At 38.0% G+C, this 27,043-nt stretch overlaps 4 protein-coding genes and 1 non-coding gene across 6 annotated transcripts; all 5 read right to left on the minus strand.

The window, feature by feature from the left end:
* Positions 1 to 164: 164 nt before the first annotated feature.
* Positions 165 to 2,207, minus strand: LOC112196611 (cytochrome P450 CYP749A22). Its single transcript, XM_040518282.1, is given in 6 exon segments — positions 165 to 303; positions 305 to 555; positions 669 to 1,044; positions 1,299 to 1,531; positions 1,593 to 1,843; positions 1,922 to 2,207. Coding segments are annotated over 6 exon segments (1,536 nt in total).
* A 3,007-nt stretch (positions 2,208 to 5,214) lies between these two features.
* LOC112196605 (cytochrome P450 CYP749A22) lies at positions 5,215 to 7,480 on the minus strand. Its single transcript, XM_024337000.2, has 5 exons — positions 7,140 to 7,480; positions 6,820 to 7,049; positions 6,428 to 6,663; positions 5,903 to 6,287; positions 5,215 to 5,818 (listed from the first exon to the last, which is right to left on the minus strand). The coding sequence occupies exons 1-5, from the start codon at positions 7,426 to 7,428 to the stop codon at positions 5,381 to 5,383; spliced, it is 1,578 nt and encodes a 525-aa protein (XP_024192768.1). The 5' UTR covers positions 7,429 to 7,480; the 3' UTR covers positions 5,215 to 5,380.
* A 6,823-nt stretch (positions 7,481 to 14,303) lies between these two features.
* On the minus strand, positions 14,304 to 14,376 carry TRNAK-CUU. The gene has a single exon. It is a non-coding gene; the product is annotated as a tRNA-Lys (tRNA).
* An 851-nt stretch (positions 14,377 to 15,227) lies between these two features.
* Positions 15,228 to 17,498, minus strand: LOC112196609 (cytochrome P450 CYP749A22). Its single transcript, XM_024337004.2, is given in 8 exon segments — positions 15,228 to 15,871; positions 15,990 to 16,185; positions 16,187 to 16,369; positions 16,518 to 16,592; positions 16,594 to 16,748; positions 16,866 to 17,048; positions 17,050 to 17,099; positions 17,187 to 17,498. Coding segments are annotated over 8 exon segments (1,554 nt in total). The 5' UTR covers positions 17,470 to 17,498; the 3' UTR covers positions 15,228 to 15,442.
* LOC121048848 (cytochrome P450 CYP749A22-like) lies at positions 17,496 to 21,864 on the minus strand. Of its 2 annotated transcripts, none has more exons than XM_040519128.1 (7): positions 21,570 to 21,864; positions 21,067 to 21,184; positions 20,470 to 20,778; positions 20,165 to 20,379; positions 19,818 to 20,050; positions 19,257 to 19,635; positions 17,496 to 19,151 (listed from the first exon to the last, which is right to left on the minus strand). In XM_040519128.1, exons 3-7 carry the CDS (start codon positions 20,747 to 20,749, stop codon positions 18,723 to 18,725), a joined length of 1,536 nt encoding a protein of 511 aa, XP_040375062.1. In that variant the 5' UTR covers positions 20,750 to 20,778; positions 21,067 to 21,184; positions 21,570 to 21,864; the 3' UTR covers positions 17,496 to 18,722. The 2 variants fall into 2 exon arrangements, with proteins under 2 accessions (XP_040375062.1, XP_040375061.1); XM_040519127.1 differs by having other exon boundaries at positions 20,470 to 20,903.
* Between the last annotated feature and the right edge of the window lie 5,179 nt (positions 21,865 to 27,043).

The raw sequence follows: 27,043 nt of genomic DNA on the forward strand, positions 1-27,043 counted from the left end.
AATTTCATGATATACTGATTGTAGCAGAAACAATTAAGCTGCTGCAAACCACCAAGAACAGGAGATAATTCATAACAGGCTCGCAAAATCAGTACTGTCTGTCTAGTCTAAGATTATTGTGGCCAATTCTGGTCTTCGATCACAAGCAGTTCACACTTCACACTTCACAGTGAGTGTAGCATTACTTGAACACCATCTTGTGGGCGAACAATAAGATTCTCATGGGGTGAGTGGACATAACCTGGGGAAAGGGTGAAGGAATAGTTCTGTAGAATGATTGAAAGAACAACTTTGGCTTCAATGTCCAAAAGGTAAGAATGCGGTTATGTTATTATTAGTAGCTTTAGCAACACCGTCAGAGAATCGCTCTGGCTTGAAAAGATGCACATCTTCTCCCCAGAATTGAGGCTCATGGTGAAGTGCTAAACTGGAGATGTACAATTCGAAACCAGCAGGAATAATGAGATTTCCCAGTCTAACTTCCCTTTCAACTCTCCTATCATAGGATATTACTGGTGCGTATAACCTCAAAGTCTCATTGATGATCATACTCATCTGCAAAATAATAATGAACAATTCAGAATTTCACACTCAATTAGTTGAGAACATGCATTAACTTCTACCACTTATTTAGGCAAAGCAATTGATTGGGTTGTTGACTTTCTTACTGTTTTTAGTTTGGCAAGGCCATCAGGATCTGGAGTTTGTTTGCCAAATGATTGTAAGACCTCCTTTCTTGCTTCTTCTTGCCAATCAGGATGGAGTGCCAGAAGGATGGTCCAAGCAAGCAAAGCATTAGTGGTTTCGTGTCCAGCAAAGTAAAAAATTTTGCACTCATCAACCAGTTCATTCACTGAAATCCGCTGCTTGTCATTGGCACCATGATGAGCCTTTAAAAGCAATCCTAGAAAATCATTCCCAAAGTTGTCTTCTCCTCCAGTCATTGTCTCCTTTTCTCTTTTCTTAGCAATCTCTACTATGGAGTCATGTATTCCTTTCTCAAGCTTCTCTGATTCAATCTCATAGCTAGTTTTGAAAAACTTGCTGCAAAAATTGATCGAGACCATGTACATAAGAATGGGCAATACACACAGGGCTCCAAGAATTGACAATATTGAGTTAAAACTTTCATCTTGTAAAACCAGCTTTACAAGGAAGCTAGGGAAACAAAGCTTCAATGAGACATTTGAGCAGCACATTCATAGAGAATTGATTACACAATGTGCAGTTGCTAAACAAATTATTAGACAATACTTCACCAAGATCAAGGCTTAGTACATTAGTTGGAAGTGAATTACCTGATGCCAGGAAATCTGATTTTGAAAGAAGTTTTGAGTAACAAGGAGCATAACTTGTTGAACATATCAAAAATGTTCTTCCCTTCAAAATAGCTATTGCCGAATGCTGTCTTCGAAATCACTTCCGAAGTCAACAATCTAAATTCTTCATACACCTCAATCTCTTTGCCATCATGGCTTTTCCACCTCTGTAGCATCGTCTCAGTACTATCTATCATCGTTGGAATCATACTCTAGTAAAAGTGACACCAGTAAATTCAGTCTATCATTGCTTGACACAAGAATTACCACAACTGTAAAAAGTGATAAGCAACTACTTCCTTTTAAGCTGTCTCCATGGAAGGCATGGTTGGCCTGTTTTCGCAATTTCTCCCATTTTTCGGGATCGGTTGTTGTGGCTAGACCTTCTCCAAATATCTTCTTCATCAATGGTAAGAGCTTCCTTTTCGGATAAGCGTCCTTTTTATTCAGTATCTCTTTGATCAATTCGGGCTCCGAAATCACCAGCTGAGCTTGACAACCATACCATTGAACAAAATTCTTCCCTGTGATTCACAAAATGTAATTCTCTTTCCAAAACATATTGATATATACAGTTCATAGTAACTATGAAAAGGTTTTACCATAGGTCTTGTTCCATGAGTGAATATGAGGTTGGACTCGAGAAAATATGTCATGGGAAAAGTTAGTGAGCCTTCTGCTCATGGCTTCCCTTTTCATCTCGGAGATCTCTTTGGTGTTTCCATGGATGGATCTGTACGAAGGGCCTTTGATTCCCTGCAAAGCCATCAGTTTCTGAATGCGAATCGGAGTCCACCATAGTTTGTGAAGGATCTTGATCAGAGCTAAGAGAAGAAATGCACAGAGAAAGCTTGAGATAGTGGTCACTAGGCCTCCCAAAGAATTCATTTTTTCGGTGTTGCAATTGGTTTGTAAACAAAGTGACAGTGGTCCACTATTTTCCTTCAGGTGTCTTTTCTCTTGTCGAAAATTGAACTGGGAGACACACGTGGTTGAAGGTTGCTGAATTATAACCCAGACGAGTTGCCACGTAGCTTTTCCCCATGCATTGTATATAGTAACTTGGTAAATGACAGAAATCTACGTTGTCAAGCTTTTCTGGAAAATATCTGAGATTAATTCACATCTCAAATTCTCAAAATTCAAAACTGTTGACAGGGTAGCCTTGTACATAGTTGGACATATGCTAGGTTGGCGTTTACAATAATGAAGGCATTGATGAATCAAAATTTACTCTAGGTCGTTATTCATGTATATTGGGTATTAGTTAATATTAAGGAAAAAAAAATATAATTCTTTTGTAAAATTTGTTTTCAGTATATGTAACTTTTCTTTCTATAAGCTAGCTATGGTAGATAATTAGTAGTCCTTTTGTTTCTTCACACCGTTTGAAATTTTCTGATTTCTAGCTGAAACTATTAGCGTATGCATTTAGATTTGCCAACCTTTTTTATTATTATTATTATTTTTTTTTATATAAAGAGGATCAAATGATTTCACTCCTACCCCCATGGTGACTCGAACCCAGAACCTGGATCCCAGGTAGTGGGCGCTTTAACCACTGACCTAACATCACTTAAAAGCCTGGTAATTAGATGGACTTTAAGGCAATAATCAATGGTTAAATTTTTCAAATATGATATAGCCTATTGACTATTTTATTCTCATATAGAAATAATTTGTTTATTATCATGATCTATATTGTGTGAGGGCATATATGGTAGTTCAAAAATTTAACCATTTCCTTAAGAACTAGCTTAATTATATAAGATATTACAGTAAAACATAAAAATATCGTTGGACTAACTAGAGATCTTGGTGTTATCATCCAATTTTTGGGTTAAATGAACATAATTACAAGCAAAGTAAATAGTAAAACTATTATACTTGATCCATAAAGCATGTGAAAGGGTGCATACCATAAAACTATTTGGGTATGTATATTAACCTCATCACCTCACACATATCGATCAATCCTGGCGTTGTGCTGTTAACGTTGGGAGGCTTGCAATATATATACACGCTATTGAACGAACATAAGGCGCCCCCTCTCCCCTTATTTCTCCTTGATTTTCCTAGCTCTCATCTTCTTCCACACCATCTTCGGTTGGCGAACTTGATAAAAGGGTATTTCTAAATGTATCCAGCAAATTTCTATGTAGACCTAACAAGTTTTTTACACCCAACAAAATGATAGAATTTCTAATTACACCCTGCAATTTTTTCCAATACTACCCTTATTATTAATTAAACCCAGCAAAATTCACACCCAGCAAATCTCACGCCCAAAACTCACACCCAACAAAATCCACACCCACCAAAACCCCAATTATCTCCCCTGGTTGAGTTACTTATGATGCGTTGCGCATCAATGAGTGTTGCCCCAAGTTTGTTCCCTAACTGAGGAACTAATCCGGAGCTTCATTAAAGAGGACTGACTTGATGTGAGTTTCAGATAAAAGGGACTGAAAATAGTAAAAGAATTCGACAAGTAGTAACATTCAGTGGTTGTCTGCCGAAATTCTACCAATATTAGGCGTTTATGGCCCGAACAGGGCAGTAAAATTCGGTGGTTGTCGTCCGAATAATATAGTAATTTTCGGTGGTTCATTCGGTGGTAAACTACCGAATATTCTAATTATTTTCGGTGTTTATTGACCCATCGAAGTGCGATAAACTGCAGCAATTTTTTTTTTAATTCCGATTCTATGATAAACAAAATGAACAAACATTATTTGACGCCTCCAAAATCATAATTGCAGTCACAACTTTGTCGATATCATGCGTATTAAACCCTTGAAGCAATTACAATGGAAAGTGAAATTTGAGTTTAAGGTTTTGCTGAAAGAAACAACATAACAACTTGAACACACGTGAACTGCTGGGTACAAATACAAAAAAGAGTTTCAGACTTTATGGTTTATTTTGTTATTATCTTTATTTACCAGCCGTGACCATTACTGTCATTTCATACGAGGATGTAACTGTCTTTTCATGCAAAAATTAATATGTTGGGTCTACATAGAAATTTACTGGGTACATTTAGAAAGACCCTTGATAAAATTCATCATTTGATTCATTTTGTTAAAAAGTTGGTGGTATAAATTACGACTATATGCTAATAAATTATCCAAATTGTGAATGCCACAAAACAAAAGAAGAGTTTATCATATATATTTGGAACACTATACAGACGATTGTGCTAAGAGCCTAATACTATCAAAACTTTTATAGTACCAAACTATATATGATGTGCAAATATTGGATCGACTTGGTAAGAACATTAATCTTAGTGTAGTCTCCTTTTTCATTTTTTAAAGAGGATCAAAAGATTTCACTCCTACCCCCTATGGTGACTCGAATCCATGACCTCGATCTTAGGTAGTTGGTGCTCTAACAACTGAGTATTAGAAAATTTGCCACATGCATGAGGAATGTCAAGAGTACTCACATTTCGCTTGTTAGAGCAACTCCAACCATGGAGTCAAAAACCAAAATGGCTCCCCCAATCAAAATCCACCATCTCTAACAATAGCCAAGATAGAGTCATTTTGGTTTTTGAGCCAAAAGAGGAGTCAAAATGACTACACATTGTAGAACGAAAGCCATATGTGGTGAGACATGAATTGAGGTGGGCTCCAGCAGCATGTTATGAATTTATGAAATGACTTTGGATTTTGACTAAAGATAGTTGGAGATGCAAAATATAAATGAATAGGGATGACACTAGGGGAGCAAAATTTTGTAAATGACTTTGGCTTTTGACTCCATTGTTGGAGATGGTCTTAATAAGAGGCAAGGTGCAAGGTGCATGAAATGATAATTGTAGTATTGTACTAGAAACAAGGTGCAAATTAAGCAACAAGAACAATAGCATACACATAACAGGTATATATCAAAGAAAGGTTGCACTCTTTACAAAGCTAACATATGCAAAAGCTAGCATACGCCATATAAACTATATATTGATGTCTCGGTACAGTTCATACACAATTCAAAAGGAATAACTATTATGATTATGAATTTATGGATAATTCTGCTCATTTCCATCTCAAGCAGTTTCAAAGTGAGTGTAGCACTACTTGAACTCCATGTTGTGGGCAAAGCGTAAGCGCCTCATAGGGCGAGTGTACATAAGTTGGAGAAAGGGTGAAGGAGTAGCGCTGTAGAATCATTGACAGAACAACCTTTGCTTCAGTGGTGGCAAAGTCGAAGCCCACACACATTCTTCGTCCTGTTCCGAAGGGTAGGAATCCAGCTAGGTTATTATTCGTAGCGTTGCCAACCCCGTCTGCGAATCGCTCTGGTTTGAAGAGATGCACATCTTTTCCCCAGAAGTCAGGATCATGGTGCAATGATAAAGGTTTGATGAGCAGTTCAAGATTAGATGCTGGATCAATGGTTAGCTTTCCCAATCTAACCTCTCTATTAGCTGTCCTCCCACTTACAGTAACAAGAGGAGGATATAACCTTAAGGACTCATTAATGATCATACTTAACTGCGTGGAAATAGACATGAACATATTAATTAAAAGACAAAGAACAAATTGATTGAGACTAGCAGATGAGTTCATTATTCTTACTGTTTTGAGTTTGGCAATGCCATCATGATTTGGCCGGTTTTGTTTGCCAAATACTTGTAGGACTTCCTTTCGCGCTTCATCTTGCCAATCAGTATGAAGTGCCAGAAGAAGGATGGTCCAAGCAAGTAAACTGGCAGTGGAATCCTGTCCTGCAAAGTACAATGTTTTGCACTCATCAATCAATTCCTCTACCGTAATCCTCTCGTCAACATCGGCATCATGATGAGCCTTCAACAGCAATCCAAGAAAATCATCTCCAAAGTTTCCTTCTTCTCCAGTCCTCATTGCCTTGGCTTCTCTTTCCTGGATGATCTTCACTATGGAGTCACGGATTCCAAGGTCAAGCTTCTCTGCTTCAGTCTCATCTTTGGTCTTGTAAACCTTACTGCATGCAACATGGAATGAGACTATACAATACATATATAAGAAGTAATTGACAACAGACATACTCAAAAATTCATATATCCTTTGATAAGAATCGAAAACAGATCGATTAATATCAGATGAAATTTTGAAGTAAATTACCTGATGACGCTAGGCAACCTGATTGTGAATAAATTTTTGGATATTAAGAAGTAAAACTTCATCAACATTTCAAAAATGTGTTGTCCTTCTAAGTAGCTGCTGCCAAATGCTGTCCTGGAAATCACTTCTGCAGTCAACAATCTAAATTCTTCATACACCTCAATCTCTTTGCCTTCATGGTTTTTCCACCTTTGGAGCATCGTCCCAGCACTATCTATGGTTGCTGGAATCTTATTCTAGTGATGAAAAAGATTCCATCAATCACACAATTAATTATCAAATTCCCTCCTTCAATTATTTTCAGTTTTTTTAAACAATGATTGACACAATTATTACTATACTATTTGCAAAAATCACCATTAACTAAATAACTGTAAGATGGATGGACTTACTTTTAAGCTCTCTCCAAGGAAGGCATGGTTGGAGATCTTTCGCAATTGTGCCCATTTTTCATCGGATTTGGTTCTGGTGCCAAGGCCTTCTCCAAAGAGCTTCTTGATAAAGTGTATCGGCTCCATTTTCGGATAAGCTCTTTCTTTGTCATTCAGTATCTCTCTACACAACTCTGGTTCTGTAATCACCAACTGAGCCTGAGAACCATGCCACTGAAGATAATTCTTCCCTGCGTTGTTGTTATATACACATTCAAAAACTTAATCACTACTATCTTTGAAATATCAGACTAATCAGGATCAAAGAAAAGATTGTATACCATATATGTTGGTCCAAGAGTGAATATGAGGATGAACTCCGGATACTATGTCATGGGTCAAATTTCTGGGCCGGCTCATGGCTTGTGTTTTCATGTTGTTGATCTCTTTGGTGTTGCCATGGATGACTCTGTAAGAAGGGCCTCTGATTCCCTGAGCAGCCATCAGCTTCTGAATGCGAGTTGGAGTCCACCATAGTCTGTGAAGCAACTTGAAGATCAGAGCCAACAGACTTACAACACCAGTACCACAGAGAATGATACTTGGACTAACAACAGCTATACTGATCATGATGATTCAGCAGTGCCCGTTTCTCAGAATCCAGATGTCTTCTGTTAATATAGTTGATGAGGAGTTTTAAATGCACACCCTTATTTTCTTAATACATACCCCATACTTAATAGTTAATACACTATCTATCTAATTTTTCATTCTAATATTTTTCTAAATATACAACCAAAAGTATCTAAAATACTCTTAATTTTTTAATCATATTATTTGACCATATTAAGGCTATTATTTAATATAATTATTATATATTAGTATATTGACGTTTCATAATTTTTTTTTTTTACATATTTTGTTATATTTTTGTTGGAAATTTTGGCCTATCCCAGCTCCGTTACAACATCAAGCAATTAGAATTTGAAAATATAAAATTTCAAACATTAATTTGCCAGTCCTTCAAAATTCACACTTTCAATATGTTCTGAACATGTACACATGTTCAATATGGTCTGCAAGATGAAAACTAAAAACTGATAGGAAAAAAAAACCAAAATGTTAAACAAATACAGTAACTAAATAAATATAAGTTGAACAATTAGCTAATAAACCCAACAGTACGTTTCTGACAATTCAGTCATCACCAAGATGCATTGTTTCTATATCTGAAAGGTGAGTGAACATAACTCGGGGAAAGGGAATCATGATTTTATGTAAATTTGATATGGCTCTGCACTTCAACCCTAGCCTCCTTGGCTTTGCGTTCCAACAATGGCGGCCGGCTACGGTCTCTGTCCTAAGCCATCTACTGATGGCCCTCCAATGCCAACCTCGTGTGGAAACCATCCAATCTAACCCTCAAACCTTCATCACCTCTTTTGACTCTTACCGGAATGAAGTGGATGATGTGAATGAGATGGATTGGTGGTCTAATCCGGGGAAACCCAAGGCTTGGTGGGTGCGAAATTGTTTGTCTCGGATTTGCCCAAGTAGAGCTCGGCTCAAGATAGACATATGTTTGTTTGGAGGAGCCTGTTTCGTGAAACCATGGGGAGGTAGCCATCTATATGATCTGATCTGAAGATGGCGGTGATTGACATTACAAATCATAGATGGAAAAGAGCTTCTAGTGTTTGGCATAAAGGACGGGAGCAGGAGACGTTTGGACTGGATTGGCGGCGGTAGGCTGCAGATCTGCCATTGCAGCAGGTCTTTGAAATTAGGCGAGCAGTGTCTGTATTCGACTGTGATGGGAGGCTGGGAGCGATGCAGCCTAATTACTCAAGGGGATGCAGACTGAGGATGAAGAGACACATGTATCGATCAGCGTGCGTGGCGGTGGAGTCTGCTTCTAATGATTGCATGGCAATGGCGCGGTTGGTCGATGGGTTGAGAAGCGGCTGTGCTGCTAGAGATCGGAGGCCGGGATTTGACAGGGTGCCCGAACCATGATGGGTTCCCAAAGTAAAATATGATTGGGGGCCCCATGGAGGTTTGAGACCAAAATGGGTGAAGGTTTGCTGGAATTGGGCTCTCTTGTGGGCCAAACTGATGAGCTCTAATCTGTTAGGGTTTCGTATTTTGGATCCTGGAGGTTTTGATCCAGCCAAATATGTTTACGTTGACAGAAATGGTACTATTGAATCGTCTGGAGTAGTACTAAAGGAGGATTCAAGTTATTCTATAATGGCGGAGCATGAAACGTTAAATGAGTGGACCTATCTCTGTGTACCACCATTGGTACTACCACATCTTCTTGTTCTATCTATAAATGGCAGCGGAATGGTATGTAATGGCCATTCTGGCCTTAGGCTAACACAAATTTCTAGTAATTTGTTAACACTCTACGATTGTTATCTCGATGTGTTATGATATGCTTGTAACCAAGCTCTATTGAGTTTCTATACATAAAATTATTTCCTTTGATTCAAAAAAAGAAAAGAACAAAAAAAAAGACGCTTTGTTTCTTCTCTGCTAGACATAGTGGCATCACCAAGTTGAACAATTTCATCGGTAAGTTCATTGTCATCGTCAAGTTGCGCGCATTGTTTCTAAGGATATATTAGTCACTCTTTCAGGATGTGGCAATTGATCATACTGTTGGAAACGGTCTTGATACTTCAAGTACAAACTTTTAGCTTCATCATCTGCATGGTAAATCCAATTTGGTGTAACCGGTGGCAATGGGTGCCCCAGCAATAAACATATCTGTGTTGAAAATAAGAAGTTGCATTAGTCACATAAAATGATATATATGAAATTTATTAGCAAATTGATCTATGTTACTCCTCACCTGAACAAAATGATCAATGTTCACAAATCCAAGGCCAATCTCATGTAAATTTACTTCCATTAGTTTTCCCTCGCTGTATGCACTTAATGGGAGAAATGTGAAGTACTGATCATCTGATAAATTGACAACCACTACTCCATAACAAGTTGCAATAAAATGCCTCATGTCTGGTAGATCCATCCATTTCCGTTTAGGTGCAATATTGGATGCGGAATGGTTAATTCGTTTACAAAGTTTGTCCACAGCACTTTGTCCTCCATAAAGAGCTTCGTAAAGCTCAGGCGTGCCTTTTAGCTCATTTAGCAAATCAGTTTGTACTTTATAACAATGTTTTCTACCAAATCCCAAAGCCGATTCCACAACTCTAAAACCACAATTACCATCATTTTCGATATCCATTGAACCGATATTATATGGCCGCATGCCAAATATGAACTGTACTGTATACTTATGAATTAGCTCAAACCTCATATCCTTCTGAGCCAGCTTATCTGACTGTGAAAAGATAATACTATACATAAAACAACTAGAAAATTATTCATAAATTCAAGTAGATATTACTAAAAGCATAATTGTACCGTAACCTACTCAATGCCCATTTGTAATTATCTTCTACCACCTTTGACATGTAAACAAACCACAACATTGAAAGTTTGTTCAGTGCATGTAATACCCACAATCTCAAAAAGTGACAAACGATACCTGTTTGTCTTATAGGTGTAATCCATGATAAGTACATGTGGGAATGTAGATAGCATTTGAAGACTGAATGGATGACACCAAAACAAATCAATGACCATGTGATCTTCACTTCTATGATGCTCAATATAATGATGATCACGCAAATTGTTTAGTAATTGTGGCATTTGAGTTCTGCCTGCTCTGGAGATAATCCGAGCAAAATACCTAGCATTGTATATAGTTCTCATCATTGATGTATTACTTGGATCTCGACTCTTTATGGCAGTCAATATATCCTTGGGTCTCATTAAAGGCTTAGACATATCCACCAACAACTCATGTTCTTCTTTAGATAGTCGCCCTACATAGGAATGACTTTCTAGATATGATGGGGCAACATGATTGTGGATTCCGCAAGCAACCTCAAGTACCCACTCAGCCTCGGGTATTGTTGTTCATCAGCCTTGTTACAATTACTTCAGAATTTTGGGTGCTTTTGTCAGCCATCTTGGTTATTCCCTTAAACTTCCTAAATTTTCCACCCCTCTTACAACTGTATCTTATTCTTGGTTTCCTTCTTTTCTTGCTTGAGTTTCCCACATTGGACCTCTGTATCATTTGGACACAATTGTTTCTCCTTCCTGTCATAAGGACCCATCGAACCAATGCGGCTTTGCTTTCAAAAATCTGTTCACAACACATTCAACTTATTACGTAATATAAATAACAATTTACAATCCAAATCCAACTTGAACAAATATTACCTGGTATGTCGTGAATTCATTGGTATAATCAAGTGAATATTCTTCTGTAATATTGCTATATATGGTCAAGACATTCTGTTGTTGGACTTCAGCATGCTACAATACAATATAAATTAGATGTCACAAAAACATATTGTTGTTCAACTTTAGCATGCTACAATAAAAGATTGCAATAGCAATATATCCTGGTTTGGAACTGCTAAGGTACTGGAACTGGTTTGATGCATAGTTGTGTTTCTATACAATTAGAATTTGACTTGGATGAGATTAGAATTTGCATGGCTTGGTGTTGTCGTTGCCAATTAGAATTTGACTTGACCTAAATGGAATACAGTTAATAAACAATTTGACTTGGATGCTCCAAACTTGCCTCATATTTTCATCATAACAATTGCATACGAGGACAAATCAAAGCTTTTCCTTTTGTCCCAATAATAGTAGGTCAGAAAGAGTACCATGAAAGAAAGCAACATTTTACAAGAATCATGCTTATCCCAACAAAGCTATTAACTTTAAGCCCTCTCTCTGTAAGCTCCTAAATAAATAGTGCCTAAAACCCCAGGAGAATTTTCACGGCCACAATAATCTCCAAACCTCAATGGGCTAGATGGGTTTTCTCAGCAACTACATTCTCTATGCTTTCCTTTCTTACTCTACTCACTCTCACAACTTACTGGCCACCATCTCCAAAACGACGGTGGATCCCAATGAGATAGCTTTCGAGATCATGTTGAATTGTATACAATACAAGATACCTCGACTGAAGATTGTTGAACAAGGTCTTCAGAATTCATGTCTATAGTTGAAATTCAGGTGATGTGAAGTGCGGAAAGAATACATTTGTCTAGAGTTTAGAAAAGAAGACGTAGAAAGGCACGATTAATTTTTTTCTTCTTCTTCAAATACATAGATGTCTGTTTTAGTCATTTAACCTAGTTATAAAATCTAATTTGAAATATAAAATAATAGGGATGTGTATTAAGTACTTAAGGGTGTGTATTTAAAATTTGGGTTCCTGACCCAAAGCACCAAAATCAGCTAAAATTATCCCATTTACCCCAGCAACAGATTTTTATTCCCAACTACCTAATTTAACATAAAAAGACAATTTTACCCTCAGCCAAATTAATAAACTACCCTATATGCCATCGATCTCTCTCTTCTCTCTCTCCTCCGATCTCAAAATCTCTCTCTCTCTCTCTCTCTCTCTCTCTCTCTCTCTCTCTCTCTCTCTCTCTCTCTCTCTCTCTCTCTCTCTCTCTCTCTCTCATAGACCGTATCTTTCTGCTATGGATCTCATTCAATTCAATTCTCAGTGCAAGTGCCAGCTATCGTGATATGCTTCTTCCTTCCTTCTTCGATCTTTTGCAGAGTAGCACAAGAACCGCATTGAAAACTGCGATCGATCGGCGACTCGTCAAAGTCGTAGCAGCCGAAGTAGGCTTTCGGCAACGGCGTCTGAAGCGTCAGACAATAGATCGGATATGGTTTCGATTTCTGGCCATAGATCGGATATGGCCTCGATGTCCTGATGACGTGACCGCGCTCTCCATGCTGTCGTGTTGGACATGTACGACAGTCGGAAATCCCTCCCCGTCGGTCCCTCCCCGTCAAATCAAAGCAGCACTATGTCAAGCGATACATTGAGTTTCGTATGTGCTTGGCTGCTAAATGGTGAAGAATCTGGTGAATGTGAAAGATTTTCCAAATACGCCCAGGTGAATGGGTTGAGAAGTGGAACAAGTAGAGGGAGAGTGGAACATTCCCAGGTCCGCTTTGACTTAACACCAGTAGCTTGGAATGGTACAGTCCTCCTTTTTTCTTTGTTTTGAATGGTCGAATGGTCCTTTCACATGAAAAGTTATGGTTCACTTTTTGATAAGGGTTGCATGATTTTTAGTTGGATCATCTGTGAATCAATAAGTGACCAGTTCGAATTTCTTTGGGTTTATTAGACCATTGCATTTATGAAGGACTTCAAATAGACCTGAATTGTCATTCTAGTTTAATAAAAATCCATTATAAGAAATGTCATTCGTTTGTTTGTTTGTTTTTTTTTTGGGTAAAATGGGGGTAGAACACCTAGAAGGACTGAAAAATGATAAAAAAGAGTTCCATTGGGAGACAATTTAGGTTTATTAAATGTCTATTGCGGAGCAATAGATGTCTATTGGGGGGCAATAGACGTTTTGAATTGATGTAATCCCTTCTTTTTTTTCTTTAATTAAAGTTTTATTTGTTTAATTTTATGGAGATTAGTTCCTATTTCAGTGATCGAAATGTCTATTGGGGTCTATTGTCCTCCAATAAACGTCTATTGCCCCTTTATTGGGGGGGGGGGGGGGCAATAGACGTCTACTGCCCTTCTATTGGGGGGCAATAGATATTTATTGGGGGCAATAAACATTTCCGGTGAGGTTTTCAGAAAAGTCTAATGGGCGGCGGCCAGCACCGGTGACCGGGCTCCGGCGAAATCTCTTATGGTTTCTCTCTCTTCCATTTTTTTTTTAAAGTAACAAAGGGGTGAGGGTAAAATGATATTAAAATTTTTAAAAAAAAAAATATCTTAATGGGGTATTTCCTAATACCCCCTTTAGAGTGTTTTGGGTAAGAGAGAATTAAAAAAATTTAATGGGGTAAGTGGGAAAAAAATCTCTAGAAATGGAGTAAATTGACAAAAACCCTTAAAATTTCTCATAGTTGATCTCTTGCAGTTGACGAAAACTAAATAAAGACGGATAACGAACGCGTGTATATGTGTATTGTGCACTAGTTCCAAACCCGTTGCAATGCAAGAGAGATTATTAGGTTTTGTCATTTTGCAAGGGGGATGTAATAATGCCAACAGATTACACAGGTCAGGAATGAATATATAAACTCATTGTCTTCCTGGCCTGGAGACCAAAAATAAGAATATCATTGAATCATGGAAATATACACTTGCAGATAGAGTAGATTCCTCGTTCGGCATAAAACTATACGTATCAATAATGGCATAAAACTATATGCATCAATAATTTGACAGAGTAACAGAGTAGATTCCTCGTTCGGCATAAATCTATGTGTATCAATAATGGCATATAATCAATATGTATTAATAATTCTAGACTCGGTACAAATACGAAATTATTTTCCCCGTGGATCAAATATGGCCACACGTACGTGTTGCTGAATGTGGTTGGTCCCAAAATGAAACATAAAAACGCCCACCGTGGGGCTCGAACCCACGACCACAAGGTTAAGAGCCTTGCGCTCTACCAACTGAGCTAGACGGGCTTCTTATTAAGTTGATCGTCATGTTTCTTATATATTTCTTTTCTTGTGATTCATGTTTTACAAAAAGAGTTTTGTTTTTGCAACTTTTACTAGCAGAGTTTTGCTTCCCATGGTTTTTGGGTGGGAGGAGTATTGCTCAAAGTCAATTGATTATGTTATTCCCCCTTTTAATCGGGTAATTATGAATTTTTATTATTTACTAGATGTTCTTATTTTGTTTCTTTTGCATGATTTTTGAGTTGCTTAATCAATCAAATTGTGATTTTTAATGGTGGTTATAACTTATAAGTTCTTTTGGACGTAATTGTTGATTGTTCATTGTGTATGATTGTTTGTTGTCAATATTTCAATTGTTAAAGTTGACACTGGATTATGAAAGAGTTTGAGAGTCATGGTTCAATTTGTTTGTTTTTGCTCTTACTTCCAAGTGTGTGTGATACTCTTTTCTCGGTTTGAAATTTTGTTCCATTGAGTTTTAAATTTTGGTTACATTTAGAGAATATGTATGAGAAGAAGTGACATTTTTTTTCCACTTCTTCTGGTTGGCAGGCCTAGGTACTAGATGACTACTTGTGTTGTGGTTTTTGTCCTAGATTGTGTGTACTATTTATTTTCTTGTGTAAAATCCTTGAACTTAATATCAATTCAATTGAATTCTCAAACTTCCGCCTTGTTAATATGGGTGTACTGTTTTTGAGACTAACCGCTCAGTGCCTCTTTTGCTACCTTGTTTTTTTTTTTTTTGGCCAAATAGTTCATTCATTAACAAAACAACTACAAATGTAGAACTGTAGAAATAGATGTACATAAGGAAGCAAAGGTCCTAGGACCTCTTTCGCTACCTTGAGATCTATGCTCTTCAAACTATATAAATGTATTCTCAATGGATTTAACCAGAATACCAGACAAGTTCACACATCAATGATTAATGCAAAAGCTAAATCAGCACAGAACAAATTAAACCACAGGAACCAACTCCTAGCACATAAGAGAGGTTGCACTACTCTGTTTTATTCAAAGGCAAAAATATGTAGCGTCTGTCTGGCTCATCATTACAGTTCACAGTTCACAGTGGGTGGAGCATCACCTGAACCCCATGTTGTGGGCGAATAGTGTGATATTGATGGGGAGAGTGAGCATAACCTGGGGAAAGGGTGAGGCTGTAGCGCTGTAGAGTCATTGACAGAGCAATCTTTGCTTCAACGGTTGCAAAGTTGAAGCCTGCACAAATTCTAGGCCCCATTCCAAAGGGCAAGAAGGCACCTATATTGTTGTTAGTAGCTTTAGCAACCCCCTCGGAGAATCATTCTGGCTTGAAAAGTTGTACATCTTGACCCCAGAATAGAGGCTCATGGTGCAGTGCTAGAGTTGGAATGTGCACTTCAACATTAGCAGGAACAATGAGCTTTCCTAGTTTAACTTCCCAATAAACTTTCCACTCAATGGACAGAACTGGAGGGTATAACCTTAGTGATTCATTGATGATCATACTCATCTGCATAACCGAACAAATTAATAACATAAGAGAAATAAGGCGTAATTTTGAACTTCATCTAATACATTTGTGTAACCTAATTAGACAAAGAATAGGTCAAGTTCTTAGACATTCTTACTGTTTTAAGCTTGGTAAGGCCATCTGGATCAGGGTTTTGTTTGCCAAATATTTGCAGGACCTCCTTTCTTCCTCTCTCTTGCCAATCTGTATAATGTGCCAGAAGACAGACAGTCCAAGCAAGCATACTGTTAGTGGTTTCTTGTCCTGCAAAGTAAAAAGTCTTGCACTCATCAACTAAACCATCCATTGAAATGCTCTTTGTCATTGGTATCATGATGAGCCCTTAAAAGTAGCCCAAGAAAATCATTCCCAAAGCTCTCATCTTCTCTACTCATTAGTGCTTTCTTTTCTCTTTTCTTTATAATCTCTATTAGGGAGTTGCGTATTCCTTTCTCAATCTTCTCTGACTCAATCTCATCATTGGTTTTGACATTCTTACTGCAATATTGAAAGACTTTACATAAGAAGTGACATCATAAATTGTTCAATCAAAGAGAGTTTCAACAACTAAACAAAGTTCCATTTTTTAGGACCCTTTCGAATACTTTCTCCAAAAATAATGTGACTCTAGTTAAAAGGATGTTACCTTAAGCCAGGAAACCTAATAGTGAAGGAATTCTTGACCAAGAAAACTGATAGCTTCATAATGTTTTCAAAAACTCTCTCCTTCTAAGTAGCTGCTGCCAAAGGCGGTCCTTGAAATCACTTCTGAAGTGAACAACCTAAACAATTCGAACACCTCGATTTCTTTTCCTTCATGACTTTTCCACTCTTCTAGCATTGTCTCTGCACTGGCTATCATCCCAGGAATCATAAACTAGTAAAACAATAAAATCTTGTCATTAGAAAATTTTTGGCTTCACAAATAATTGGTATAACTAATACTATACAGAACTTCTTGCTAGAATCACCAATAGTAACTGCAAGAACTTACCTTTAAGCTCTCTCCATGAAAGGCATGGTTGGCCATCTTTCGCAATTTTGCCCATTTTTCACCTTCGGCACAACCCAGGCCTTCCCCTAGTAGCATCTTGACATAGCCTTGAAACTTCTTTTTTGAATAAGCTCCATGTTTGTTATTGAGTATCTCTTTGCACAGTTCAGGTTCTTTGCACAGTTCAGGTTCTTAACTGAGGTTGAGAACCATACCGCTGAAGAAAAATCTGTCCTGTTAGCAGAAAATGACAAAAGCTTATTTTGGGCAGATTTGGAACTAAGGTTTGAAAACTAAATTAAGACTTCAGAGAATTATTACCATATATGCTGGTCCATAAGTGAATATGAGGTTGAACAGCAGATAATATGTCATGCGATAAGCTCATTGACCTGCTCATAATATCTCTCTTCAAGTTGGAGATTTCTTTGGTGTTTCCATGGATAAATCTATAAGAAGGGCCTTTGACTCCTTGCAACACCATCAAATTTTGAATGCGAATTGGAGTCCACCATAACTTGTTAAAAATCTTGATGAGTGCCAAGAGAAGAAGTACAAACACAAAGCTTGAAACTTTGATCACTAGGTCTCCAATAGAACTCATTTTGCTTACTGTTTTTCAACTGAACAAATTTTTTCTCTGTGGAAATCCAAGTTTATTGAAGTACCAAACAAACATAACCAGGCCAATATAAAAAAAGACCACATAGTTCAACAAGAAAATTAACATAAATAACTCAGGGAGCAGCCACAAAGAAAGTGACGAGTTAAAAAAACAAGCCCACTAGGATGCAGAATATATAGCAACATCCAATCATTAGCTAATCCAAAGTCAATGTTCAGTTTTCCTTCTCAAGTTTATTGATAATTATGACTTGTGATCAATGACCAACTCATCTGTTACTCAGTTTCCACTCGAGTTTCTTTGTTGAGGGGTCAATCCAATAATTTTCCCAGTCTAAACTTCCTTTTCAACTATCGCGTCATGGAAAACACAGGAGGATACAACCTTAGAGATTCATTGATGATCATACTCATCTGCATCCATTGAAATGTAAAGATAGAAAATGTGCCAGTATTTCAAACTTAACAGGCTGTTCTGTAACTTAGGGAAACAGTTTATTCAGGTCTAGCCATAAGGATTTTGTCTTTGTTTGCCAAATAATTTTAGGACTTCATTTGTTGCTTCCTCTTGCCAATCAGCATGGACAGCCAGAAGAAAGACAGCAAACTAGTACTAGTTTTCTTGTCCAGCAAAGTAAAACAATATTTACATATTTATCTTGCAACACATCTACATGTCTAATATATAGTTTTAGTTTCACCGGATTGTGTTTTGCCTATCCATCTGATTATCATGACATACGATCAAGGGGAATTATATACTATACTTCAAAGGCTTTTCCTGATTTTCCTTAGAAATCTAGGCTCCAATAGTGATTGGAGTAGTCTTCCCCTAGCTCTAAGTGCCAGTTTTAAAGTGAAAGGATGACTAACAGGCAGCTTTAGCTTTTATGAAATTCTTTTTTGGGTTAAATTGGACTTGTACTTAATTTGTACAATACAGATTTTAATATCATATCAATCCTATTGAAATGTCCTGTGCTATGAAGAAAGTGTAAAAAGAGTGGAATTTGGTTGGTAGGTTAAACACTTCCTCAAGGTTGCCATCTATGCAAGACAAACTAAGTTCGGTGTAGGGATTTTCTTATATATTTGATTTCATTTACCAAAGATATAGTATAAATTATTTATCAGTTGAACCTATATTAAACACTATTATATGTATATGCCAAATCTGTAAGCAATTCTAGGTACTCAATAGGCAAAGGGCAAGATTTGTGAGCAATTCATAGTTCACAGTGTCTGTAGCATTACTTGAACTCCATGCTGTGGACGAAGTGTAAGAAAATGAAAGGGAGAGTGAACATAACCCGGTGAAAGGGTGAACGAGTAGTGTTGTAGAATCATTGAAAGAGCAATCTTTACTTCAACGGTGGCAAAGTTGAAGCCCACACAAGTTCGAGGCCCCATTCCAAATGGTAAGAATGCGACTATGTTATTCCCAGTAGCCTTAGCAACCCCTTCTGAGAATCGCTCTGGCTTGAAAAGTTGCACATCTTGTCCCCAGAATTGAGGCTCATGGTGAAGTGCTAGACTTGAAATATGCAATTCAACATTGGCAGGAATGACGAGGTTTCCCAGTCTAACTTCCTTTTCAACTCTCCTCTCTACAGCAAGAACAGGAGGATATAACCTTAGAGATTCATTGATGATCATACTCATCTGCATGCATTCAAAAGTAGAGATTGAAAACAAGTCAGTATTTCAAACTAACCAAGCTGTCATGTAACTTAGGCAAACAGTTTATTAAGTTCTTGGATTCCTTACTGTTTTCAGTTTGGAAAAGCCATCAGGATTTGGTGTTTGTTTGCCAAATAATTGTAGGACTTCATTTCTTGCTTCTTCTTGCCAATCAGTATGGAGAGACAGAAGAAAGACAGTCCAAGCAAGCAAACTTGTACTAGTTTCTTGTCCAGCAAAGTAAAACGCCTTGCACTCATCAACTAAATCGTCTATCGAAATCCTCTGCCTCTCATTGGGATCATGATAAGCCTTTAGCAGTAATCCAAGAAAATCACTCCCAAAGTAGTCTTCTTGTCTTCTCATTGCCTTCTCTTCTCTTTTCTTAACAATTTCTATTATGAAGTCCCTTATTCCTTTTTCAAGCTTGTCTGATTCAATCTCGTCGCTGGTCTTATAAATTTTGCTGCAGTATTGAATGGGTGGAATAACAACAGTAAACTCATTCATAATTTTACTAGCAGCAAAAGAAAAGTTGTATTTACTGAGCTTTAACCCTCTTGCACTAAATTTTGGATGTGCATTGGTATGAATGTGATTATTATTCCCAATTTTTGGTGGGCGCTTAATTTGGTTAAAGGAAGTTACCTGAGGCCAGGAAACCTGAGGTTGAAAGCATTTTTGAATGTTAAGAATCCCATCTTTATTAACATCTCAAAAATCTGTTTTCCTTCTATATAGCTGCTTCCAAATGCTGTCCTCGAAATCACTTCTGAAGTGTACAGTCTAAACTCTTCAAACACCTCAATCTCTTTGCCATTATGACTTGTCCACCTTTGTAGCATCGTCTCAGCGCTAGTAATCATCGCCGGAATCATAGTCTAGCAAAATAGTAGCGCACCATCAGCATCATTCAATTAACAGATTTACATCCATGAATAACAAAATCAACACAGGTAGTTAGTACAGCACTTTTATTAACAGTAAAAACATACTCTTAAGCTCTCTCCATGGAAGGCATGGTTAGCCAGTTTTCGCATTTTTGCCCATTTTTCACCTTCGGATCGTGTGAGGCCATCTCCTAACAGCTTCTTTACAAAACGTTTGGTCTCCGGTTTTGGAAAAGCCCCATTCAGTATCTCTTTGCACAGCTCAGGTTCCATAATGACCAACTGTGCTTTACCACCATGCCACTGAAGAAATGTTTTGCCTGTTGACATTACAGATGGATGACCAAAATTATAATATAGCAAAGAGTTGAAAACCATATATAGTTAAAAGTACTCTAATAGACGACTACCATATGTCTTGGTCCATGAATGAATATGAGGATGAACTTCAGGAAATATGTTGTGTGATAAACTCTTGGGTCTGCTCATAGCTTCCTTTCTCATGCTGTTGATTTCTCTGGAATTCCCATGGACAAGTCTGTAAGAAGGGCCTCTGATTCCTTGCAAAGCCATCAGATTCTGTATGCGAGTTGGAGTCCACCATAGTTTGTGAAAGATTTTGATGACAGCTAAGAGAAGGAGCACAGAAACAAAGCTTGAAAAGATGATCACCGGGCTAAAGCTGATCATTGTACTTGTTGGTTTTCTCTTAGCCAAGGCTGTATGTATCGGATAAACTTTTATGCGTAAATCGTCACATAAATTTATTTTGTATACAAGTTGCCCCCACTTGGTCTCATACTGCTTCTTAGCTTTATAGTTACTTCTTGTTTAGATACGTGTTCTGCTACAGTTAAAAAGGGAATATTATATATATATGAAACCTTACCTTAAGCTTTGTCGGATAAAACTCTTATTAGCTGCCTTGTATTATATATATATATATATATATATATATATATATATATATATGCTTTAGATTAGGGGATGTGAAATTCCTAACTGACCTTCAAGCAGAGAAGGTCCATTAAATTATGGTCTTGCAACTCAATGTATACCATTATGGAGAATTCTGGTCTTCAGAGTTTAGAGTGAATGTAGAATCACTTGATGAGCGTGGACCAACTGTAAGAAACCCAAAATAAAGATCAAATGGACACAAGCAATCTTTACTTCAGTGGTTGCAAATTTGAAGCTCAAACAGAGTCGGAAGTACAGGCAAATAGAAAGTAAAACAAACAATGCACACGACTATGATCTCCAAATTTTAATAATAAGGAGGAAACGGCGATGAAATTCCACTAATTTCCAAAAGAGATCACAAAGTGTGTAGATCTGAAATCCTAATTCCAATTACATTCATTCAAACACATTCATTCCCACTAAAGAGCCAAGATCAAGATAAACTTTGACCAACTAATTTCTGCCCACAAATAAGAAACCCCTAAACCCTAAACAAACCCAAATTTGCTAATACAAGAGAAATGGATATCACTGATCAGCTGCATACCACCAATGCAACGTACAGGTTCCTTCTTGTACTTGGGGCTGCGGCTGACACTTTAATTTCTTCGCCCATGTCAGAAAGGAGGCATACATATATTTATATGGGACAAGGTTTCTTGACCCTAGACTCTAGACCCCACCAAAACGAAATGGGTCATGGGCTGGTCCAAACTATATCCACTTGAATTTGGGCTCTTTCCAATATAAAGTCACAAACCCAACAGACCACAGGAAAGCAAATCCTCACACACAAGAAAATGTTGAACTCTTCTTTTGCTAAGCTACTGCAAACACCTTCAACCTCATAGTGGGTGAAGCATGACCTGAACTCCACGTTGTGGGCGAAGAGTGATATAGTCATGGGGTGAGTGAACATAACCAGGGGAAAGGGTGAAGGAGTAGCGTTGTAGAATCATTGACAGAGCAATCTTTGCTTCGGTTGTTGCAAAGTTGAAACCTGGACAAATTCTAGGCCCCATTCCAAAGGGTAAGAAGGCACCTATGTTGTTGTTAGTAGCTTTAGCAACCCCTTCGGAGAATCGTTCTGGTTTGAAAAGTTGCACATCTTGACCCCAGAATAGAGGCTCATGGTGCAGTGCTAGAGTTGGAATGTGCAATTCCACATTAGCCGGAACAATGAGCTTTCCTAGTCTAACTTCCCTTTTAGCTATCCTCACAATGTTCAGAACAGGAGGATATAGCCTTAAACACTCATTGATGATCATACTCATCTGCGCGCATATCCAAAAAAATAACAGAAGAGAAATAAGGCTTAATTTCAAATTTCATAGAGAACATTTCAGTGAGTAAAAACAAAGAATAGGTCAAGTTCTTAGACATTCTTACTATCTTCAGTTTGTTAAGGCCATCTGGATCCGAAGTTTGTTGACCAAACAATTGGAGGACTTCCTTTCTTGCTTCCTCTTGCCAATCTGTATGATGTGCCAGAAGAAAGACGGTCCATGAAAGCAATGTAGTAGTAGTTTCTTGTCCAGCAAAGTAAAATGACTTGCACTCGCCAACTAAATCATCTATAGAAATCCCTTGGTTTTCATTGGCATCATGATGAACCCTTATAAGTAATCCAAGAAAATCACTCCCAAAGCTGTCGTCTTCTCCACTCATTATGGCTAGCTCTTCTCTTTTTTTAACAATCTCTACTATGGAGTTGTATATTGCTTTCTCAAGCTTGTCTGATTCAACCTCATCACTGGTTTTGAAGAATTTACTGCAATATCATATGAGACTATACATAAGAAGTGACAACATATATTGATCAATCAAAGGGAGATTGAATACTTTCTTCAAACAGAATGATCATATAACATATACATGATGGCGATCAATGATTGATTATGCTGAAATCTAAATTTGGTTAAAAAGAAGTAGAGTCACCTAAAGCCAGGAAACAGTATTGTGGAAGAATTTTTTACTAAGAAAAAGGATAACTTCACCATGTTCTCAAAAATATTCTTTCCTTCTAAATAGCTGCTTCCAAATGCCGTCCTGGAAATCACTTCTGAAGTCAACAACCTAAATTGTTCATAAACCTCAATCTCTTTTCCTTCATGATTTTTCCACCCTTCCAGCATTGTCTCAGCACTGGCTATCATCTCTGGAATCATAAACTAGGAAAAGAAAAATAATAACTTGAACCTTCCAATTCACAAATTACTGCAGAACTTTTGCTAGTATTACCAGAAAATGTAAGGACTTACTTTTAAGCTCTCTCCATGGAAGGCATGGTTGGTCACCTTTCGCAATTTGGTCCATCTTTCACCTTCGGTAGTCCCCAGGCCATTTCCCACTAGCTTCTTGACATAGCCTTGAGGCTTCTTTTTTATGTAAACTCTATCTTTGTTATTGAGTATCTCTTTGCAGAGCTCAGGTTCCATAGTAATTAACTGAGCTTGAGAACCATGCCATTGAAGAAAAATATTTCCTGTTGCATATACAACAACTTATTTATGCTGGTTTTGGAAATAAGATTTGAAAACAAAAATAAGAGTATTACCGTATAGTTTGGTCCATAAGTGAATATGAGGTTGAACAGCAGATAATATGTCATGTGATAAACTGATTGGCCTGCTTATAATTTCCTTTTTCATGTTGGAGATTTCTTTGGTGTTCCCATGGATGAATCTGTAAGAAGGACCTGTGATTCCCTGGGTAGCCATTAGACTCTGTAAGCGATTTGGAGTCCACCATAGTTTATGAAAATTCCTGATGAGAGCTAACAGAATGAACAGACATAGAAAGCTTGGAAGTATGATTGCTAAAGAACTCATTGTTTCTTACTCAACTAGTCCAAATTTGGGATTTCAAATTCATTGAAGAAACCAGGCCAACAAGAAAACAACATAAGAAACAATGAATCTAATGCAGCGAGCCACAACAAGAGAAACAAATTAAACTACCTCACAAGGATCCAAAAAACACAGACTTATTAGCTACTCTAAAATTTAGTTTTTCTCTTAATGGTTATAGAAGACTATTAAATTATTAAAAGCTTGAACAAAATATTAAGTTCTCATTTTAATAAGTTCTTTCCCCTTGTCGAACGGTCATTCTACTATGTGATTAGAATTGAAATACATGGTTGAATTATGGTTGTACCATCGTTGGAAACATACACTTATTTTTTAAATCATATCTTATGAAATGTGCCGGCCTATGAAAAATTAAAGAGTACCCGGACTTTGTTTGGTAGGTTAACTTTCTCATACGTTTGATTTTTTTTTTTTAATGACCGAAAAGAAAATGTTTACAAAGTAAAAACAAAACCACGTGAAACACCCCCTCCCAGCTAATCCAAACGGAACACTGGGCACACAAAAATGGATAAAGCAGTAGAACCAAATCTTCGAATTATCACAACTATAGGGTAAATAAGCTAGATGATCAGCTTCAAAATTTCACGATAAATATGTCTGAAGATGATATGATGAACTCTGTCCGCCAAGTCTCTAATAACTTGAATCCAAGTCTTGATATACATCCTCACTTTTGCCTATTACTCCTAACAAAGTAGGAAAAAACATCCTCACTTTTTAAGTAAACCCTAGGATAGTTTTTCTCTCAACCCTAGACCTCTACGGCGTCCTTACCTCCTCCTTAGCCTCCCGCTACATCGTTTCCTCTTCGATCTTGCATCCATGGACTCTATTGATGCTGTTACAGCCAGTTTTGCAGCCTCTCTTGCCCTCGTTGAGGGGGAAGAGCCCCGGACCTGGGGAAGATTAGTGGCGGCCCTGTGCGCCAATCTTCTCAATCATTCCTGCTTGGTAAGCCTTTGACTTGTAAGGCGGTGGATCCCAAGGCCTTCAAGGCTCATTTTCATCATACCTGGATGGTGGATAGAGAGTTTAGGGTTCAGGACAAACCTGGGGATATTTTCCTGTTCTCCTTCGGGACGCAACAAGGTACTCCGTGGTGGGAACATCGAGCCCCAGTTTGCTTTAAATAATATGATGGAGTCAAGCCTCTCCAGGAGATCCAGTTTTAACATATCCGCGTCTGGGTTAGGGTTTCTGGCATCCCTCCCTTGTATGAAGAGCCGGAGAACTTTACCCTCATTGGTAATCTCTTGGGGGGTTTTTTGAATTTTGATAAAAAGTAGTTTAAGAAGGGTGTCATCCGGATCTTGATTATTCATGACATCTCAAAGCCGGTCCTGTTGGAGCGCCGAGTTTTCTTGGATGTCGGAGTGGAATCGGTGCTGCAGTTTCATTTTGAGCACCTGAAAGGGAGGTGCTTACAGTGTGGTCTCTTCACACACGCTGGGATCCCATGTGAGACGCCAAATGTTGCTATCACGACACCTAGGGTTTTAAATTTTTTGGGGCCTTCATCCTCAGAGGATTCGTTTTCTTTTTCAGCTAAGAATAACCGTGAATTCTTCACAGCTCCCTCCACTATCCCTAAGAAAAAGAAGCCAATGATCAGAAGAGTGGAAAGACCTACTGCTATTTCAGCCTCGCTGTCTGATTTACCTCCAGTCTTGAACCCGGACTTAGCTGATGGAGCTTCGGAAGTGGAGCATGGTCGGGAGCAGAATGCGGATTTGGTGTTGGACCAGAACACTGCTGATGGGCAAGTTGATGCAGGGGATACTGACCTCATGCCAGTAGTGAAGGCGGATGCCTTGGTGTCCAAGAAACGGGAGTGGGACGATGTCTGTAACCCCTCTCCGAAGAAGTTCAAGACCATATTAGGTGGTAAGATTCCAATTTGCAGCTGATGCTCTCGGATTGAGTGAAGTGGACAACGACGCTCCCCTCGTCACTCTGAAGAAGAAGTTGGTCCGCCCCCTTGTTAGTCGGAATAAACAGCAACGGTCCGGTAAGATGCATGGTGTTGCTTGTCTGAGGCTCACCTATCCTATTACAGGTGTTTCGACTTCTAGCCCTCGAGACAAGGGCAAAGGGAAGCTGTAGTTTCCTGAGTTTGATTTGCCTAGTACTTGAAATTGAGTCTTTACTATTTATTTCTTAGTTCTCTCTAGTTGTACACCAATTGAGATCTCTAGGCAACTAGGATTACTTTAATTGAGAGATTTGTAGTGAGGTTTTGATTTCTTGTCTGTAGGCTTAATAAGTGAGCGAATGTTTAATGTTTAAACAGTGAGGGTCACCTGTCTTTTGCTTGACGGCTTGTGCCATAGAGTTTTTTGGTATGAGACAGCATCTGATGTACGTGGCCTTCTGGCCTTGGTTAGTAATGAAATTATTCCTTTCTCAAAAAAAAAAAAAAGTCAAAGGTATAGCCAAAATCTTATCAACAATATCATCAGGTAAAACTTGTGAAAGAGCACGTTGATTCTAGGTTGAATTTGAAATAAAATGACCAACTATGATTGTAAGGTCCAGTTGTTCCCGTTGCTCTTCGGGAACAAGGTTAACCAGCGGAAAGGGAAAGACCCAATTAAAAGACCAGAATAAAATAGAGTTACCATCCCCTATAATCCATCGGATCCCTTGAAGAAGAATGTCCCTGGCATCCAAAATGCCTTTCCAAGCTATGGAGGAAGAAGGCTTTTTCTGTGTAGTTAAGAAATGAGAATTATAAAGATACTTCTTAGTAACTAACCTAACCCACCAATTCCGAGGTTGTGTCAAGATCTTCCATTTGGCCAAAGCAGCCTTATTATAACAAGCAGCCGACCGAATACCTAAACCACCTTTATCCTTAAGTAAAGCAATTTGAGACCAAGAGACGGTAGGATTTGAGTTACCCCAGAAAATTTTATTTGATTTGATTACCTGATGAGATAATACAAATTTCAAATTCCATTTACCCGTGGCACTTGTGAAAACGCTACCACACACACACACACTACACATACGCAAAATGTGAGATAGATACTCTAGTCTATACACCAAGTACCAGATCTGCGAGGAACTAAAAGTTCAGAGTGAGTGAAGAAACTTAAACTCACCCACAGAAATGAAAGACCAAGTTGACATAACCCTGGGAAAG

The sequence above is a fragment of the Rosa chinensis genome, chromosome 4 (assembly GCF_002994745.2).
Source record: "Rosa chinensis cultivar Old Blush chromosome 4, RchiOBHm-V2, whole genome shotgun sequence".
NCBI lineage: Eukaryota > Viridiplantae > Streptophyta > Magnoliopsida > Rosales > Rosaceae > Rosa > Rosa chinensis.